General features: G+C 46.1%; 1 protein-coding gene across 5 annotated transcripts in view; it reads right to left on the bottom strand.

Moving 5' to 3' along the window:
• TRIOBP (TRIO and F-actin binding protein) overlaps positions 1-19,900 on the bottom strand; it is a 63,302-nt gene that overhangs the window by 5,094 nt on the left and 38,308 nt on the right. For 4 of the 5 annotated variants that reach the window (XM_033163104.1, XM_033163103.1, XM_033163105.1 and 1 more), the window contains 9 exons: positions 13,872-13,928; positions 13,261-13,329; positions 11,037-11,126; positions 9,913-10,022; positions 7,039-7,603; positions 5,390-5,485; positions 3,644-3,791; positions 2,706-2,817; positions 1,363-1,522 (listed from right to left, as the gene is read on the bottom strand). In XM_033163104.1, the coding sequence (XP_033018995.1) occupies positions 1,363-1,522; positions 2,706-2,817; positions 3,644-3,791; positions 5,390-5,485; positions 7,039-7,603; positions 9,913-10,022; positions 11,037-11,126; positions 13,261-13,329; positions 13,872-13,928 (1,407 nt within the window). Of the gene's footprint in view, positions 1-1,362; positions 1,523-2,705; positions 2,818-3,643; positions 3,792-5,389; positions 5,486-7,038; positions 7,604-9,912; positions 10,023-11,036; positions 11,127-13,260; positions 13,330-13,871; positions 13,929-16,479; positions 16,567-19,900 lie in introns of those variants that run through there. The other variant, XM_033163106.1, reaches the window with a different exon arrangement.

The raw sequence follows: 19,900 nt of genomic DNA, 5'->3' as shown, positions 1-19,900 counted from the left end.
TCCCCCCTGCGCAAGAATCCTATGAATTGGCCATCATAATCATCATCACACCTGTTACCAACACCAGTCAGTAGCATGAACCACCACCAGCAGCTCAATAGGAATTTTAGGCAAGAGCTAGGAGCTTTGGGACTGTCTTTTGAAAGGCTTTGTGCATCTTCAACATTAACAAATATTGCAATGGTCCTCCTCTCCCCCACACAAAGGCCCCCTCCTGCTTTCATACGCTATCTAGTCATTGCTGTAAGCCTGACTATCGTGGCTACCAATTTGTTTCTGGTCTCCACGCAAAGTGCTGGTTTTGACCTATAAAGCCTTAGGACCCTCAAACCTCAAGGACTGCTCCCCCCCCCAATGAATGAGCCCAGATCCTGTTGGTATTCATCAGGGGCCCTTTTCTGTGTGTCTCATCTAAGGGAAGGGCAGAGAGTGGCCACAAAAAATGCGCCTTTTCGGTGGTCTTCCCACCAGTTTTTGTGGAACACTCTCCCCAGGGAAACTTGCCCAGTACTATCATTGTCAGTTTTTAGGTGCCAGACTAAGGGGTTGGTTAGTGAGTTATTTTTGTACACAGAATTTTTTAATGTCTGATGTTTTATTGTGTCTTTATATTTTGCTGGAAGCAAAATAAAATTATTATCACCACCACCATCATCATCAATAACCCAGGCCTTTGGGAATGAAGTAAGCTTCTACTGCAGCACTCGCCGTTTTGTGTGGTGACAGTCTTCCTCGTGTTGCTGGATGCCCATTTTAGGATTTTTTCCTTTTCGCTTTTAATTAATTGATTTTATCTGTTTATATTTTATATTGTGCGGTTGCTTTGATACCCTTTCATATAAAACAATTAACAAATGCAATTAATGAAAATCATCGTCATAATTTATTATTTATACCCCGCCCATCTGGCTGCTTTCCCCAACCACTCTGGGCAGCTCCCAACAAAATATTAAAAATTACAATAAAACATCAGACATTAATAAACTTCCCTAAACAGGGATGCCTTCAGGTGTCTTTTAAAAGTTCAGCTAGTTGTTTTATTTCCTTGACATCTGATGGGTGGGCATTCTACAGGGCGGGCACCACTACCGAGAAGGCCCTCTGCCTGGTTCCCTGTAACTTCGCTTCTCGCAGTGAAAGTAAATAATGATGAAGCTGAAGAAGATATTCCCTTCCACGCCAACTTTCTTCTTCCCAATTCCCACCCTTGGATCAGGTGTGGGGAACCTTTGGCCTTTCCAATGTTGCTGAGCAATACTTCCCATCATCCCCAGCAATTGCTAGGTCTGATGGAAGTTGTAGTGCAGCAACATCTGGCGGGCCAACGGTTCCCCACTCCTGTCTACACAGAAAGCCGCTCGCCTGGTTTTGCCGCAGCAACTCCTTTCCCTCCTGTTGGCAGTGCTGCAGCATATGCTCCTGCTCTTCTGCCTTCTGCACAAGGCCCCCAATCTCCAGGCACTTCTGGGAATACTGCTCTGAAAGCACCTGCAGCTCCCTCTTCAGGGACTCGACGTCAGACCTGCAGCAGAGGTAAAAAAATAATTGCTGTTGCCAAGAGCCGTCACCCCATCCCAGGGCTCTTCCACAAACACAGCCGACCTCCCCGTCTCTGATGGCCTCTTCTGCCATCACTGGGACCCGAGGGTTCCCCTTGTGGGCTGCACAAGCTGCCCCTTGACCAGAGAACAAAGTAGCTAGATGACAGGTGGGATTGGTCATGACTCTGCACAAATGACCAATGATTACAAGATCGTTGTAATCCAGTGAAAACTGACAGCATCTATTATACAACAGGACTTTGGGCTTCAGATAGCTGCATGCTCAGAAACACTAAAAGCTGGACAGAGACAGTATTCAGGGCAGTTTCCTAACCTAATCTGATTTCCAGTGTTATCTTGGGACAAGAGAGTGTCCCAAACCAAGCCATGCGTGTTGCTTCAGGAGAAGGGCTCTTATCGACTTCCCCGAATCACTTTTTGCTTGGTGGGATATGGTAATTAAAAGAAAAGACACCGACAAACAGTTATAGGTGGGAGTTTTCTATCCCAAGCCAAATTCAAATGTGCCTCAAGGTGGGGGAATGTCCCAAAATAAAACCATTTGTGTTGTGTCAGATGAAGGGGTTCTAATCTGTTTTTCCTGGATTGGTTTTTCTTGGAAAAACCACATGGGACTTTAAAACAAAACAACACAACACCAAAAAACCCACAACCCAGTACATTAATATTGGCTGGGGCAAAAAAGCACCCCAATAGTAAACATCAAAAGTCTTCATTATTATTATTTTCTTCAGGTGTTTTTCATTTACATAACCAAAATGCTAAATTGTTAAGGGTCTGAAACTTTGGGACAGTGTTTACTACCATGGAGGTAACAATTATTGCCGGAGACTTATTTCTATGTAAATTCTGCAATGTAAAGTGACCCCGGGCTGGATTTCCACCCACATTTATGCCGAAGAGCTGCATGTTGGACAAAAGATCCCGGCATTGGACTAGATGACCCTCCCTTTCAACTCTACAATTCTATGATTCTGTCATTAGTTATCAAGATCCCACAATCCACCCCCATCCCTCCTTTTCATCAGACCCAACGATGTTGCAAGCTGCACTTGGGAACAGACAACCCTCCCCTCCTCTCTAAACTCAGCGACACTATTCCAAGTTCAGAATGGAGGCCAAAGAGCCATTGCAGTTACTCACTGATGCTGCCGCCGGAGTGTATCGGTGTCTAAACCACCCTTCTGGAAGCTGCGGGTCCTGCCCAGTTCTTTATTCAGCTCTTCCCTGTGTGCCTTCTTCAGTGCTTCAATTGCTAGAGCAAAAGGAAATTTGAAAAATGGGCAAAAGAAACAGAAGCCGGGGAAGACATGCGAGATGTGCTGAAGTAGAAACTGCAATGCATTTTAATGCTTCCTAGCTAAATGGGAGAAGCCAAGCCTTCTTGGGGAAGGGACAGAGCTCAGTGGGGACACAACACAAGCTTTAAATTCAATCTCTGCCATCTCGCCAGTTTAAACAGCAGCAGCAACTGAGCAGGCAGCACGCAACAAGGAAGATCCTTTGTGCGACAACCTGGAGAGATTCTGCCAGTCAAAGTAGACAACAGTGGGTTAGATGGTCTGTCTCAGTAGAAGTAAGCCTCATACGTAGACAAAACAGCATTATTCTATTCCATGTATCACAGAAGATGCTTGAAGATGTCTATACAATATGCACATACACATATGTATATAGACAGTCATGGCATGTGTCCTGATGATATCAAATTATGTCCCACCTTTCTAAGGAGCTTTAAGAGATGGAAAAGACAGTCACCCCCCCCCCAGCCTGCATTCTACCCTCACGATCATGCTGTGCAATAGGTTAGGTTGAGGGTTGGTTGGCTGGCCCAAAGTCATCCAATGGGCTTCATATCCAAGCAGGGATTTAGAACTGGATTTCCCCAATCCTACACTACACATTTAAAGCAGTATCATGCCACTTGAAACAGTCATGGTTTCTCCCAAAGAATCCTGGGAGCTGTAGTCTGTTAAAGGTGCCAGGAATTGTTAGGAGACCGAAGGGACTGCTCTGATGACCACATCTTAGCTAGACCAAGGGGCACATCCAGCAACCCAAGAACACACAGTAGCTCCTACCTGCAGCTGTAGCAGCTGCCTCCTCAGACAGAAGCCGCTCCTTCTCTTGCCGCAACCGCTCCATCTCCTGCTGGTGATGCCGCTGCAGTTCCGTCATAACCTGTTGATGGGAAGTCTCCATCTCTGCCAAACTGCGCTCACATGCCTCCTGCCAGAGAGATCAGGAGTTGGGGGTGGCGGGGGGGGGGGGAGAGAAGAGAAGAGAATGAAATGCTGCAGGCAGCCTGACTGCGAGACTTAAGTGGGGGAAATCTAGGGTGAACTAAGGTTGAGCCTGGCAAACCAAGCCATGGACCCCAATTCAAGAGACATTTCAGGTGCTTATAAGACAGCTGGCTCAATGGCCATGTACAGGTGAAACTTGAAAAATTAGAATATCGTGGAAAAGTCCATTTATGTAAGCAATTGTTTTCATTAGCTACTGGAGTTTAATATACGAGATAGACTCATGACATGCAAAGCGAGATATGTCAAGCCTTTGCTTGTTCTAATGGTGATGATTATGGCGTACAGCTGATGAAAACCCCAAAGTTGAGATTGTTAATTTGGGGTGCTCATCAGCTGTACGCCATAATCATCACAATTATAACCAATAAAGGCTTGACGTATCTCGCTTTGCATGTCATGAGTCTATCTCGTATATTAGTTTCACCTTTTAAGTTGAATTACTGAAAGAAATGAGCCTTTTCACAATATTCTAATTTTTCGAGTTTCACATGTACACCCAACGTTTTCCTGTAAGTAGTAGCAGCAGCTGTAGTCTTCATGATGTCATCCTACAGCTCTCCCCATTGTACAGGGATGGGGAACTTGCAGTCCTGCAGATGATGTCGGGCTCCAAGGCATGGCCAAGGATCAAGGATTATGGGAGTTGTAGTTCAGCGGCATCTGGAGGGCAATAAGGTTCTCCACTCCGGCCAGAAAACTCTCTCTCTCATACACACACACAAACACGGTGAAATGGAAACATTCAGAAGTGCCTTCCCCCCTCATGGTTATATCTTGGGTTGCCACATGGGGGCATACAAAAAGCAAATGATCGCAAAAGAATGGCAGAGATCCCCCACCACAGACACTGTACACTAGATGGAGTTGTATGACTGTTCGTTTATAAAAACCACATCGCAAATGGAAAGAAATGTATTAAAAACACAAAACTGTGCCTTTACCATGAAGACTGCAAACCAGTTCTCAATATTTCTCCCCGTGGCTTTAATTTATGTACCAACAATTTTAAAAATGTAGTGCGCAAATATACGTATTTTACACTTTTGTTTCTAGAGTTTGATGTGCATGATGCAGAGCACAGCAGATGGCTGCAATCATATGGCAACTCGCTTCAGAGGCCAAGAGTGCAATAAACACTTTCAATGTTAGCTAAACATGCCACTCTTTCCTCCAGACCTACGCTTTGCTTATTTTTGTTGCATAAATAGACCAACAAAGGTGACGCATAAGGACAGGCCAGGATCAGGCTCTCTTCTGATTTTTCCTAAGGCCGACTGCCCTGGCCACGCATTAGGCAGCGAGGTCTTTGCATACAGCAGTTATAAATAATTAGCATTGATTACAGATGGGTCTGATTGTGGTTGCTATGGCAGCAATAAGCTATATTAAGTGCAAGCAAATGAGGCTGACTCCCCGCGCCCCACAGTCCTTGCTTCCCTGCCCTGGGCTTGGTGGGGAGGAGAGAGAGAAAATGAAAAGCTGGCAGATTCAGATCAGCACACTAGGCTATGTTGTTACCTGAGAGATGTAGCCTCGGGGTGCATGCCCATCTCGGTGAGATTTTGCTTCACTGTGGGCACGCAATGACTCCAGCTGCGACCTCAGAACCTGGACCTGTGCAGGGAAAAAAATGAGGGCCTAACCATCCTGAAGGGTTTTTTTCAAATCAACATGCTGCACTAACCTCTGTCTGCCCTTATCCAGCCCTCACCTGCCTGCCATCTTGCCAGTCTAAGGGTTGGGCGCTGCCTGGCAGCTTTCCCCTCCTCCTTAGTCTCCACAGTGCTCCGTGCACAACCTAGCAGAGAGGAGGGAGGATAAAGCTGGAATCAGTGGGCTCTGCCTGTCGTCGGCCTTGGCTCCCCCTACTGCCAGTCTCCCTGCCTGCCACCCTACCAGTCCCAAGGGGCACCAGCCACCACTGCTCTTTGCAACAAGGCAATATACACTCAGAACAGAGAGAGGCCGAGGCACCCAGAGCAGGGTTAGAAATTAGCCAAGCGCTTTTTGCGACTGGCGAGGGTCCAATTGCGACTGTGTGGAGATCTCTGGGTGCTGGGTTGGCAACTGACATCTGGCTGGCCTCTCCAGCTTTCCAAAGCAGGCAAACGGAACAGCTAATTTATTGCATTTCAATCCCACCTTTTCCTCCAAGGAATACATGGTTGTCCCCGTTCCTCAGTTAATCCCTACGACAGGCATGTCCAAAGTCCATTTCAGGGGCCTAATCCGGCCCGCCGGTAGGTTTAATTCGGCCCCCGGGGTAGTTTATTTCCTGGGGTAAAATCGTAAAAAAAAAGCCCAACAACTTTGGTGGGCCCTTTGGTGGGCCCTCACACAAGCTCACTTCATCAAATCTGGCCCTTTTTGAAAAAAGTTTGGACACCCCTGTTAAGAGGCTGTGAGCTTCATAACTGAGTGGGGAATTGAACCCTGATCTCCCAGGTCCTAGTCTTGACACTCTTAAACACTACACCACTCTGGCTTCCTAGAGTACTTCTGCTATGGAGCAGCTGTATAAATTAAGTAGGTAAATTAACATGGGGAAAAGCCACATGTCATTTAGAGAAGGAGCTGAAATATTTTCCTGGAAGCTTGAATTTGCTTTATTCTGGATTGTTTTATTTGATGTTTTAATGTGTTGTAAACCGCTTTGAGATCCCCCCCTTTAAAATATAATGCGATATAGAAATGAAATGAATAATAGCAGTAACAAAAAAAAATCTCATTTTACGAGACCACTGTAAGCAGATGAAAACATTATCAGGATTTTAATCTCACTTGTAACAAACACTATGGATAATATGGACAGATACAAAACACAGATTATGAAATAATATGCAGTTGAAAATGTTGACAATAGGACCCATGGAGGGGATGGGGGGGGGGGTCTCGAGATTCAGAGAAATCTCTTTATACGGATATGTATTTGGTATTGTTATAAATTTATATTTGTAAAATCAAATAAAAACGATTAAAATAAATAAAATCTCATTGCAAAAAAGGTGCCTAGACATAACAAAGTTTAAGGTGCCATTGGGTGATTAGCTTACCGGTACATACCTAAGTTTCTAACACTGACACAAAATATGAAACGAGCTTGTGAAAAAAAGGAAACGGCACTCTCTTCCGGAAAACGATTAAGGCCACGCCATGACTAACCGTACCTCTTTCTCCAGTGCCTCGCTTGCACCCTCGTGGGCTCCTTTGCCCTGGTTCAGCAGTGCCATCAGGGGCACCCGCTTGGATTCCTTCAGGGGCAAGCGCTCCAGCTCCTGCCACTTCTTCTCTATCTCTTCACTCAGCCGAGTCCTCTGGGCATCGGAGAGGGGGCCCCCCGGAGTCTCGTGGCCTCCTGCTTTGGGGCAGACGTCCCCTGCCAGGCCATCTGTCTGCAGGACCCCACTGGCCGGAGACTCAAACCACTTCCGCCTTTCCTCGGAGCGGAGAGCCAGGTCCCTCTCCAGCTCCTCGCGCTTGGCCACGCCCTCCGTGGCTCTCGCGCTCCCTCTGGTCCATTGCGGAGATCCGTGGCCTGCGTGCCCCTGCTGCAAGGGGGACAGCTCCACATAGTCAAAAGCGTGGCGTGGCCCATCTGCTCTCCTGCTGCTGCTGCCGCCGCTCCTGGTTACCGACTCAGATCCTGTGCTTGGCCGCTGCTCCTCTGTCCTGACGGAGCTCTTGGGGGATCCGTAGCTGCGGAAGGAATTCTCCTTATTGCTGTCAGAGAGCCTAGAATCAAGAGGAGAGGTGGGAAGCATCGCGAAAGCGGGCCATACAAAGTTCTCCCCAACCCTGTTATGTGGTCGTGCCCAGACCTGGGAACAGCCCAAGTGCAGCCAGCCCTGTTACATCATGTGGCGACACAAAAGGTTTTTTTTTTTTTTTGCAGCTGCAGGATCAGGCCAAAGACCCATCGAGCCCAGCATCTTGCCTAGACTGGGCAATATATTGATATATTGCCCAGGACATGTATGAGGGGCAGACCATGACAAGAGGCTTCACCTGGCAGTATATCGGCAGCTGTTATAGCTTGTTCCTCCCTCGGCCACTTTAAACTGCTCTGTGGAAGCACAGACAGCTACGCACTTCTCAGCGGAGCAATTTAAAGAAGCCTCTGGCTTGTGCGAGCCAGAGGTGGGGCGAGGGCAGTTTAATGCTTAGCTGGGGGGTGGGAGCCTTCGTGCCCCCCAGCTGAGCAGCGCAAGTTCCCTCCATGCCAAGTGCTGCGGATAGAGGGAATCCCTCCGCCCCCAGCGCCGGTTACAAGTTGCATCGTCCCCGGCCCCACGAGACGCTGAAGTGAAACTGCCTTCTCGGTGAGAACAGCAGCAGTTTCAACCTGGCGCCTCAAGGGCCGGGGTCAATGCAGCTTGTTGCGTCAACATCGTGATGTTGAAAACCCGGCATCGCCCTATCCTAATCCTGTTCTTACAGAGACCCACCAGATTGCACAGGCTTGGCATGCAGAAAGTCCCAGGTTCAATCTCCTGCATCTCCAATCAGGACTGCGAAAGACCCCTGCCTGATACCCTGGAGAGCGACTGATGGTTACTGTAGACAACACTGAGCAAGGTCAGTGGGCCGGCTCATGCCTGCTGGGAGAGCTCGGTTGGTAGAGCATGAGACTCTTAATCTCAGAGTTGTGGGTTTGAGCCCCCCATTTGGCAAAAAAATTCCTGCATTGCAGGGTGTTGGGCTAGGTAAAGGGTAAAGGGACCCCTGACCGTTAGGTCCAGTCACGGACGACTCTGGGGTTGCGGCGCTCATCTCACTTTACTGGCTGAGGGAGCCAGCGTACAGCTTTCAGGTCATGTGGCCAGCATGACTAAGCCGCTTCTGGCGAACCAGAGCAGCGCACGGAAACAGTTTACCTTCCCGCCTGAGTGGTACCTATTTATCTACTTGCACTTTGACGTGCTTTCGAACTGCTAGGTTGGCAGGAGCAGGGACCGAGCAACGGGAGCTCACCCCGTCACAGGAATTCGAAACACCGACTTTCTGATCGGCAAGCCCTAGGCTCTGTGGTTTAGACCACAGCGCCACCCGCGTCCCGGTGCTGGGCTAGATTCCAGCTATTGCAGCCTGGTCCCTTCCAAATCTGCAATTTTTATTATTCTAGGTGGGCAGAGTGACATCAGATGACTGCTGTTTTTTTGGCTGCCAGGGTCTTGCAGAGCACTTTGCAATGCATGCTGAAAGAAGCGCTTTGGCCATCGGCAGACAACAAGCTGATGGGTGGTGCCTGCAAACCCCCTTTCAGCTGAGCCAGGTTTTTACCCACCTCACCCGATGCCATGTATGACCTCAAGTATAGGGCAGGTGGGTGTGCCATGGCTCCAATGGCCTACTGGGCCAAATGGGGAGGTCTGGCCCATGGGCTGGAGACTCCCTAATCTCAAGCTAGATAGATGCACCTTCCTAACTCTGTAAAAACTCTCTGCCAGACTCTTTAGCATCACAGTTCTACCGCGTTTGTTCTGAACGTGGCCTCCAGAACTCCCCACCCAAAGGATATGAGTATTAACCTACCGTCAGAACTACCAAGAGAGAACTTGTGCGTGTTTCTTTGCTTGTTTGGCTAAGAGGTCATTACTGCCCCTAAGCAGTGGCTAATGATTTGCTGCAGCAAGCAACTGTGTATTACAGGAGTAATATCAAATAGCTTATCTGTGACACAGGATAACACACTGAGCAACTGCAATGGCCAAAGGAACAAAACTAGATTTACTGAAACAAGTGTTCTTGGCTTGTTCTCGTGTTTTTTTGGGAGAGAAAAAACGGTGAGCATTTGTTTCTTGCCTAATGCCAAGCCAGTGCTCTGACCCGTTTCCTCCCAGTGTGGCAGGAGGAGGAGAGGACCCATTTGAGCACTGTGTACCAACCCCCTCAATCATCCTCAGTAAGCCACAGTTTGTTTAACTTTGGTTTACTGTTTCATACAAATCAGGCCAATCAATCAATCAATCAATCAATCAGGAAAATGGATCAAAACTGATGTGCTGGCAGAGACAAGGGGGGAAATATCTGAAGGTGCCTACTTTGTGACATCTGGCACACTGGCAGGGCGTATACTTTTCCTCAGAGCTTCTATCCAATTCCGCCGGATTCCCGATGTCATTGCAGACAATGTAAAGACACCATCTTTAGTCTGAGAGGGAAAAACCAGACACAGACATGTACTCTCCTTCCAATACAGCAAAGAGATCTGAAGATGCAATGCAAGGCTTCATTGCCATTGAACCCTTCAAGCATATCTGGCAAACATATCTATTTCCACAGAGCCTAAAAATGTGGGGCTTGGCTAAATGGGACCTCATATATGCTCATCCCAATAGCAACTGCCAAGCCCCCCTGAACTCCCCCCCGCCACCACATTAATTATTATTATTTTCAATTGAGTTTTTTTGGATTTAGGAGGGTTGCCTAATTTTTTGGCCTGGTGCCATTGGCGATTCATACATTTTGGCTGTTTGGAGGTCCTGAGCACAACCAGTTTTTCTTCTGTGAAATGGGTATTTAATGGTGCCCACAATTGATTTCTTATATTTCCAAACTCTAAATAGGAGAGCCTTTTGAATTAAGTGAGACTTGAGTCCAAGACTCTTTGATCCAAACCAAACTCTTTATTTACCGGGTCTCACTTTCTACATGTAAATTACAGACAAGTTTTGCAGACACTTAATAAGACGATGGTCCCTAACTCCGCTCCCCCTTCTCCTTTCTGGCTGCAGGTGCTCCTGTTCCATGGGACTAAATCCATCCATTAGAAAGGAGAGCTCACTGAAGCTGGCAGCAGACAGCCCTCTCCAGGCATCCCCAGGGGCACTTGCCACCTGGGAGTGTGTCCATGGGCTGCGGTACCTCCTCCTTACCTCGAGGAGCAACATTATCAATCAAGAATTGGGCCAATAAAAATAGAAGAAGCCCCTTGCCACTCAACCACCCAACATATGTGCCCTGGTGTTAGAATGAAAAACTTGTACATTATATAATCAAGGACTGAAGTGAACTGCAGGCAGAAATATCCACCCCATCTTCACACTTCAAACAGCATGGTTATTGCAGCAGTATCTAATAATCTAAAAAAACGCATTTGTGGTGGGCACCATAGGCCAGATGGCCTTTTTGCTCCATCCAGACTCTACGGGTTCTAAGCACTCACGTGTATCTGGAAGCCATAGTTCCGCTGCACTGCATATTCTGTCACATCAGTGCAAGAGCGAAGGTCAATCTCTCCATCCAGTTCATCGGCCTGAAATGACCACCAGACCATCAGCTTAAACAAGGAACCTCACTTAATAGCATCACCACCGCCACCAACAAAAAGCATGCATGTACATGTACACACACACACACACACACACAAACACAAACACACACACACACACACACACACACACACACACACACACTGCACTTGTCTATCACATCCTATCTACAGTGGTACCTCTGGTTAAGAACTTAATTCGTTCTGAAGGTCTGTTCTTAACCTGAAACCGTTCTTAACCTGAGGTGCCACTTTAGCTAATGGGGCCTCCCGCTGCCAGTGTGGCGCCGGCGCACAATTTCTGTTCTTATCCTGAGGTAAAGTTCTTAACCCGAGGTACTACTTCCAGGTTAGCGGAGTCTGTAACCCAAAGTGTTTGTAACCTGAGGTACCACTGTACTTTCCTCCAATATTTCTCCCCCCCCCCACCCAGACCTGACATTATTAAAATTCTAGTTTACTAATCCTCCTCAGTTAATAGAAAATAGGATACAGGATTCCCATAGCTTCCACTCTGCCCTTACAAGCTGTGTCCCATGCACACTTTTGCTTGTCCCCCCCCCCGCCAAATAATAATGTCCAACAGGCAGAAACTGTAACAAAATGTTGCAGTGTGGTATGTTCAGGATTCCAGACATTCCCACTCCCACCCCTCCATTTTTCTATTTTTAGACCAACAGTCAGCATTGGGGTGAGCACTGAGCATGCTCAGTCCTCCTTGAGCTGGTTTGGGTTCCACCCACTCAAAGATTCTTGCACTTTTGCAAAATTGATTTCCCCCAAGCCTGCCAATGCCTCCCCTGCGTACATCTGCACCATACATTTAAAACAGAACCTCCTCACTTTAAGCAGCCATGTCTTCCTGCAAACCATCCTGGGAACTGTAGATAGTTAAGGGTGCTGAGAATCATTAGGAGACCCTGTTTCCCCCTTAGAGGGCTACAATTCTCCAAGTTCCCAAGGAAGGGGATTCATCATTAAACCACTCTATTAATAGCTACAGGTAGGTAGCCGTGTTGGTCTGCCATAGTCAAAACAAACAAACAAACAAAATCCTTCCAGAAGCACCTTAGAGACCAACTAAGTTTGTTGTTGGTATGAGCTTTCGTGAAGAACTTATCTGAAGAAGTGTGCATGCACACGAAAGCTCATACCAATAACAAACTTAGTTGGTCTCTAAGGTGCTACTGGAAGGAATTTTTTTATTTTGTTTCACTCTATCAGGCAGCACCTTCACTGTACTCTTTCTGGCTGCTGCTGCTGCAAAAAAAAAAAAACATTTTTGTTTAAGAAAACCTATCCAGACAATGTAAAATATCTGCATGTGTTTCAATCTGGTTTTTAGCTGATCGGTGATTCTGATTACATTTTGAATGTTTCAAATCATTTAACAGTTTCTTACTTGTAGTTTTATAAGCTGCTTGGAGGTTTTATTACAATAAAGTGGTATCTAAATCTTGTGAAACAAATTTAGGGCATCCTCCCATCAGATGTCAAGGACATAAACAACTACAGCTGTACCTCTGGAGTCGAACGGAATCCCTTCCGGAAGTCTGTTCGACTTCCAAAACGTTCGGAAACCAAGGTGCGGCTTCTGATTGGCTGCAGGAAGCTCCTGCAGCCAATCGGAAGCTGTGTCAGACGTTCGGGTTCCAAAGAACATTTGCAAACCGGTATACTTACTTCCAGCTTTGCGGCGTTCGGGAGCCAAAACGCTTGACTCGCATGGTGTTCAGGATCTAAGGTTTGAATGTATCTGATTTTTAGAAGACATCTGGAGGCAGCCCTGTTTAGGGAAGTTTTAAGGACTGATGTTTTTAGATATGTTGTAAGCCGCCCAGAGTGGCTGGGGAAACCCAGCCAGATGGGTGGGGTATAAATATTTATTATTATTATTATTATTATTATTATTATTATTATTATTAAACAAACACATGGTACAGCCAGGGCCTGTGCTTGTGTGGTACTGTGTGGGCTACACAAGGAACGGCACTCACAACCTGAAAACTGGAAACAAGAGGTAATAATGGCATGAACACCTGTAAATTTCTCTCCATCGCTGTGCAAGTAAGTTCCCCCCATGCAGGAGAGTTCATGCAGGTCAGGAAGCTTTTCTTACCTCCTCAGCATTGGAGTCCCTGTAATATCTCAGGCTCGAGTCTGTCAACACAAACCAATGCTTTGTCCACTGCAGACAGAACCATTAAAAAGGGAAGGAAAAGGGGGAGGGAAAGACAAGAGGGGAGAGCTAAATTAAAACATCCATGGAAGTGCACAGCGTTCATTGACCTTTCAAACTTGCACTCAATAAAAACAGAAGAAGGTGTCAACCTCAACTCTGACCACTCCATCTGCTCAGGAGACACCTCCCTCCCAGCGTTTATTCAATGAGATGTTGACAGGAAACGTGCAACAGGGGTTGTGGAATACACAAAGCATGCCAGGTAAAAGTAGCAGTAAGAATGCCTAGTCTTGGGGTTCTCAGGTTCTCAGGTGTGCATCCATTTCATTCCAAAATAGAATTCTGCAAGGCTGTGCCAGAGAAGTTCGTTTTCTGTACATTTGTTGGCTTGTTTTTAAAATCCGGAGAGATTTTCACGCACCAGGCACAGGAAAAGCTTCCGAGAAACAGCACATTCAACCATGAAGGGAAGTCAAAAGCAGCAGTCATCCCCGCTGCTGGTTGGGGGGGAAGGAGAAGAGGAATACACTTATTTCTTTAGGCCTTACCTCTCCTGGCTCATCCAATATGGACATCCATCCCTTCTTGAAATTGAGAAGATCTGGCTGGAAAGAGGGAGGGAAAAACACACAGACATTTATGAAATGGCATGAGATTGAAGGCAAACGTAGGCGTCTACAAGAAATGCATACGGCTGAGATCTAACAATACCTGAACAAAAAAAATGAAGACTTTCATTTTATTCTAGCAGGCGTTATCACTGAATTCTGATTTTATAGTCTGTATTTGATGGAAATAATGGGCTGAGTTTCTGTATACCATGCATACACAACTGTAATTAAGATGGATTAAATGGTTGAAATAAATATCTGGAAAACTGGAGCGTAGAAAGATGACACTTGTGGCAATTAGAAGAATCAAGTTCTATGCTTTCTTGTAACGAGCAGAGGAGGTGTCTGGCTAGTCTCTGGTTGTGCAAAAATGAAAATGATACATTTCCCCAACCTGCTGCCCTCCAGAGGTTTTGGAGTAGAATCCCCTGGTCCCTGACTATTGAGCATGCTGGCTGGGACTGATGGGAGGCCAAAACATCTGCAGATCAAGGAAGGCAGGACCAGACAGACCCTTAAGCTGATTCAGCAAAAAGCCTCTCCCCAGACTTTTTACTATGCACCTGGTTAAAGCACTCCAAGAGAGAAAATTCAAGCTAGATCTAATTACCGGTAGCCAAGTCCCAATAACTATTACAGTTCAGCACTCCAGAGATTTCTGTTCTTTGGAGAGGCGCAATTATCCCCAGGAAACATGGTGCAATGGTCCGAGTGTCTGACTAGGACCTGGGAGATCAGGGTCCAAATCCCCACTCAGCCATGAAGCTCACTGAGTGACCTTGGGCCAGTCACTGTTTGGCAGCCTAACCTACCTAACAGGGTTGTTGTGAGAACCATATATGCCAACTTAAAGCTCCCTGGAGGAAAAGCGGGATATAAATGCAATAATCAATAATTGCACAATCTTAAGCTTACCATTAATTGATGCTACTGTGAGCTTTTTGTGTGTGTGAAGCATTTTGATTTTAACCGCACTGTATTTTCCTGAAGCCAAAACATAATATATATTTATCTGGTTCTTTGGTTTTTGTTTGAAAAAACCCACATTGCTGAGTGTGTATACACATACATGAACAGTGAATTGGCCTCCTGATTCAATCAGATAGCACACAGCATTTAACAATTTCTTTTGTAAGCAGCACACCAGGAACAGTGAAACAGGAGACACCAGATTTAAATTACATATTCATTAGGGATGCTGCTAAATTATTTCAGTTCAGATTTTGAGTAACACTTACAGCATTACTGTAGTACCGGATCATAGAATCTTAAGAGCTAAAAGGGACTCCAGGGGTCATCTAGTCCACCCCCCTGCAATAGGGGAATCTCAGCTAAAGCATCCCTGACAGATGGCCACCCAACCTCTGCTTAAAAACCTCCAAGGAAGGAAAGTCCACAATATAAAAATCCAGAGCTGCTCATTTCTGCAAGTAATTCTGGCCCTCCCCCAATGATTTCCTCACCCATAATGAATTATCGTGTCAAATCGAGACACGTGATTTGAAGAAACGGACAGACCACTTCCTATCATTAGCTTTCCTTCAGAAATTGTATCTTTTCATTATTAACTAGACTCATTACCATGAAGTAGAAAGACTGGATTCTGTTTTGTTTGTGAAAATGAAAAAGAAAAAAAGGATCCCCAAAGTGTATTTTCATCAGCTTTCGTTTGAACAAGCAAACAAGCATTCGTTTTGTCATGTCCACACAAGAGAGGAGTAAACATAAAATATATTAAAATTACTTGCCCAAGGCTATGGAACAAGTCAGATCTGAGATTATAAGCATTTTTCTTGAAGCGCAAGGGAGGTTTCTCCGATGAGCAACCTGCCCGCCCCCCACCTTCCACCATCACCCCATCTGCTGGCAAAAGCCTTGCGCACAGTCAACAGAAACAGGGTGGATGCCATGAGAAATTAAAGCCAAAATGCCACACACTCACTCTCACCAAACGGCTGCTACAGCCGAACCAGTTTTGCTTCCCAGTTCAGAAGAGCTGACATAGAGCAACATTCTTCCCTCTTGCTTCACAAAATCAAACATGGGCATAGACCCCACCCACACAGCACGCACACAATGAAAATCCGGAGAAAACATTTAAATATTTGGACGCACAGCTTACTATAAATATCAAGGGGGAATGGAGGGACAAATGCAGCAGGCTAGATACACCCCCATTCACAAGCAAAATGTACCCCCACTACACAGAAACACCTTCCTATGTTGCCTCTCCTCCGATCCTCTTGGATTTTGGTACTTTTCAGATCCGTTTCAACTTTGCTAATGACGCTCCCTGCCTGAGGTTTCATTTACTCAGCTTCCCCACTCTGCCCACATAACTCCATTCCTAGTGAGGCAGGGAAGATCTGCTTCTCCTCAAAACCGGAGCTTTTCAGGCCCAGTCTGAACACAAGCCAGTAGGTGGAGGTATATCTGGATTCTATAAACCTGAGACTTCAAGATGGGTTTCCATGCCGTAGCGAGACCAGACGGATGCCTCTTTCCACCCCTGAAATGGGAAAAGAAGAAGGGGACATATCCATACCAGAGAGTCATCTGCATCAAGATGGCCATTCCCAGGAAAGCTGTCCAGCCACCTTGCCACATCCTGCCACATCCTTCACACCTGGGAAGGTGGTAAGCAGCTCAGCAGCTCCTTCCAAGTGGGTGCTCAGAGTTCCCCCTGCAGTTTTCCTAAGAAAGCATCCGTAAGGTTGGCCAGGTGATTTTGCAAACCCAGCTCAGCGAAACTTTCCCTGCTTTCATCTCCCAAGGCTGAGTTCTTGGGTTACACCCAAGGTTATGGGCAGACGGGCTCATAGCACAGAGGAGTCCCGGCCCGCCCCAAACGGTACAACCGGATTGGACGCAGGGCAGGGCCACCTGTTGCTACAACTGCTATTCCCAGCCTATCGCTGCCCGGGCTGGGCTGGGGTGTCCGATTGCAGGGAATGGATGTCAACAGGAAGGAGGGGAAAGAAAAGCCACATGGAAACCAGAGCCAGGTGACCGAGGCTCTTTCACTCTGCACCTCCAGGATTGCTAAACACTGGGAGAAGGCAGGGGACGCAAAGTCAACAAATGGGACTGCACAGTCCTCACGTCCTCACTGCTTCATGCTCAAACCACCCTTTCTCTGCCGAGATACAGCTGCACCTCTCCCCATCCGTACAGAAGGATTTAAAGCTCTCAAACCCAGAAGAACGTTTAACCTTTAAACGGGATGGGACGTTGTTTGTTCCACTTTATTGTTCTGCAACTTGTTAAGTTGCCACAGAATGATCTCTAACTTTTAGAAGTCAGGATTATTATTATTATTAACATTTTAATGTCATTCTGTTATTGTTATGTTGTCCCGTGCCTTCTTTTGTTTCTTCCGCCACCCTTTCCTATTTACTTTAATCTACTGTAAAAATGTATAATAAATATTAAAAACAATAAAAGACTTGTTATTATTTAACAACAACGCTACCAAGATGACGACACAAAATGGAGCATACACCAAATTTGGCAGATCCTTCCTCCTGGAGCAAGTGCAGAAGCAAAACTTGCATTCAATAGCGACATTTTTAATTTTGCCTTGGATGCATACAGTAGCTTTTGTTCAGGTATGCTAGTCAGTCTCCAAGAGAGATCTCGTTGCATTGTCTTTTACCCATTTCCAGGCACCCTTTAAGGCCACATTCATACCATACATTTAAAGTGCTATGGTACCACTTTAAACAGTTGTGACTTCCTCCAAATAATTCTGGGGACTGTAGTTTGTTAGCAGTGCTGAGAGTTGTTAGAAGACTCTTATTTCAATCACAGAGCTACAAATTGCCAGAGTGGTGTAAATCAACCCCTTTTCATGGGGAACTCTGGGAATTGTAGCCTTGGGAGGGGAACAGGGTTCTCCTAACAACTCTCAGTTCCCAGAAATATTCAGGGGAAGCAACAACTGTTTAAAGCGGGATTGTGGTGATTTAAATGCATCACATGAATATGGCCTAAAAGTCTAGTCCGGGAGGCAAGCATTTTCGGAAAACTTGAAAAAACAGAATTGTCCTGTCCAACCCAGACATACATACTCCCCAATGGTCTTTTTGTTGCCTCAGATCAACAGAGACGCCACGTTACAAATCAACTCGGAAGTGGAGTGATGAGCCATCCGGTTGAAACCAAAAGGCCTCCCTTGGCCAGAGACGATGCAAGAATGAAAAATTAACAGGAAGCCAAGGAACTCATGCTGACAATTGGGATGTGATAAAAACACGACCGCAGTCTAAACATTGCTAGAGCATGAATACCGAAACAATTGCTTGGGCAGCACATGTTGGGTGGGGGGAGTGAAGAGCCACAAGGATCTGAAGAACACTGTCATAATGTGTTGAGTCAGGAAGCCATTGCCCATTTTGCTTCCCCAAAAGGCAACTATAAATCATGGCGGAAGGTAGAAAATGGTGCAAACAGCAGCAACCAACAGCAGTTAGAACCACAGAATTGGAAGGGATCTCAAACGACATCAAGTCCAAGCATTTACCAACACAGAAAATCTGTTGCTACAGCATCTCCAATTAGCAGAGGCCTAAAAATATAGAACCAAGTAAAGCCCAAAACTTTCTGAGGCAGCCTGCTTTCACTGCAAAATGGCTCATACTTTCAGGAGGTTCCTCCTGACATTCTTTCTCGTAATTTAAACCAGTTGGTCCAGGTCCTAGGACTGTGTACGCACCATACATTTCCCGGCCCGTCCAAAGAATCCTGGGAACTGTAGTTTAAAGGTACTGGGGACTGTGTGGGGTTAACTACAGTTGCCAGAATTATTTGGGAGAAGTCATGTATTTTAAATGTATGCAGACTCCATTCAACAGCAATTTAAGATGGCTATGCTAAAAAATGTGCAATTAACCATGAAATTCAATTCCATTGCCCACCCACCCACCCCTGGGTCACAACAAGCAATGCTAAATTCAAGTAACACTAGCAGCACTGTGCAAGGCAACAACAAATCTAGATCATCTCCAATGACTTCAGATTCGTTAGGATTGCTGTTCTAGCTTTGTTAAGAGCAGGGGTCAGCAACCTTTTTCAGCTGTGAGCCAGTCCACCGTCCCTCAGACCTTGTGTGGGGCCAGTCTATATTTTTTTTGGGGGGGGGGGAGATGAACGAATTCCTATGCCCCACAAATAACCCAGAGATGCACTGTAAATAAAAGGACACATTCTACTCATGTAAAAACACGCTGATTCCTGGACTGTCCACAGGCCGGATTGAGAAGGCGACTGGGCCGCATCCGGCCCACGGGCCTTAGGTTGCCTATCCCTGGTTAAGAGTCAGTCCCATTTAATCCCAGAATACCACATATGTTGTACAGTACTAAAACATTTGATGCACCAGAAGCATCATTGCATCATTTACCAAACCCGAGAATCATGCTCTTATCCACTTCCTAGTTTCCTCCATCTCATTCCAGATTAACCACCAATGTCTGTGTTGCTAGCTCCCAGAAGAAGAAATACACGAGGAGTTTTGCAAGAAAATCCCTAGGTATTTAGATGGTTACAGAAACATGAACAATAAACAGCAAGCGATTATAATGGATCACTCGAGCCAGTTACACCCAGGTTTCAAAAGGGGCCAAAGGAATGCAGCATGTGTAATATATTTGCATTTTTGCAGCCAAATGTTGTACTGCGTCTCCATGGCATTTTGAGTCCAAATAGACTGGGCCGTCACGCAGATTAGAAGCAAGATAGCACAGAAGTAGTAGCCGCAACAAACATCAAAGATGCATGGTGTGCCAGGCATTTTCCCCAGTGGATAAAAAGCAAGGATAAAATTTAACCCTGTATGATGGCAACACTAAAATGATGGAGAGCTGCAAGCCACATGGGCCAGGCTTCAGTTTGTGGGTCTTCCATATTATACAGTGCCAACCTGTGGCACTCCAGATATTGCTGGACTCTGAACTCTCCGTCAAGTT

Source organism: Lacerta agilis, chromosome 10 (assembly GCF_009819535.1).
Source record: "Lacerta agilis isolate rLacAgi1 chromosome 10, rLacAgi1.pri, whole genome shotgun sequence".
NCBI lineage: Eukaryota > Metazoa > Chordata > Lepidosauria > Squamata > Lacertidae > Lacerta > Lacerta agilis.
This window is presented reverse-complemented; position numbering and strand designations above follow the sequence as displayed.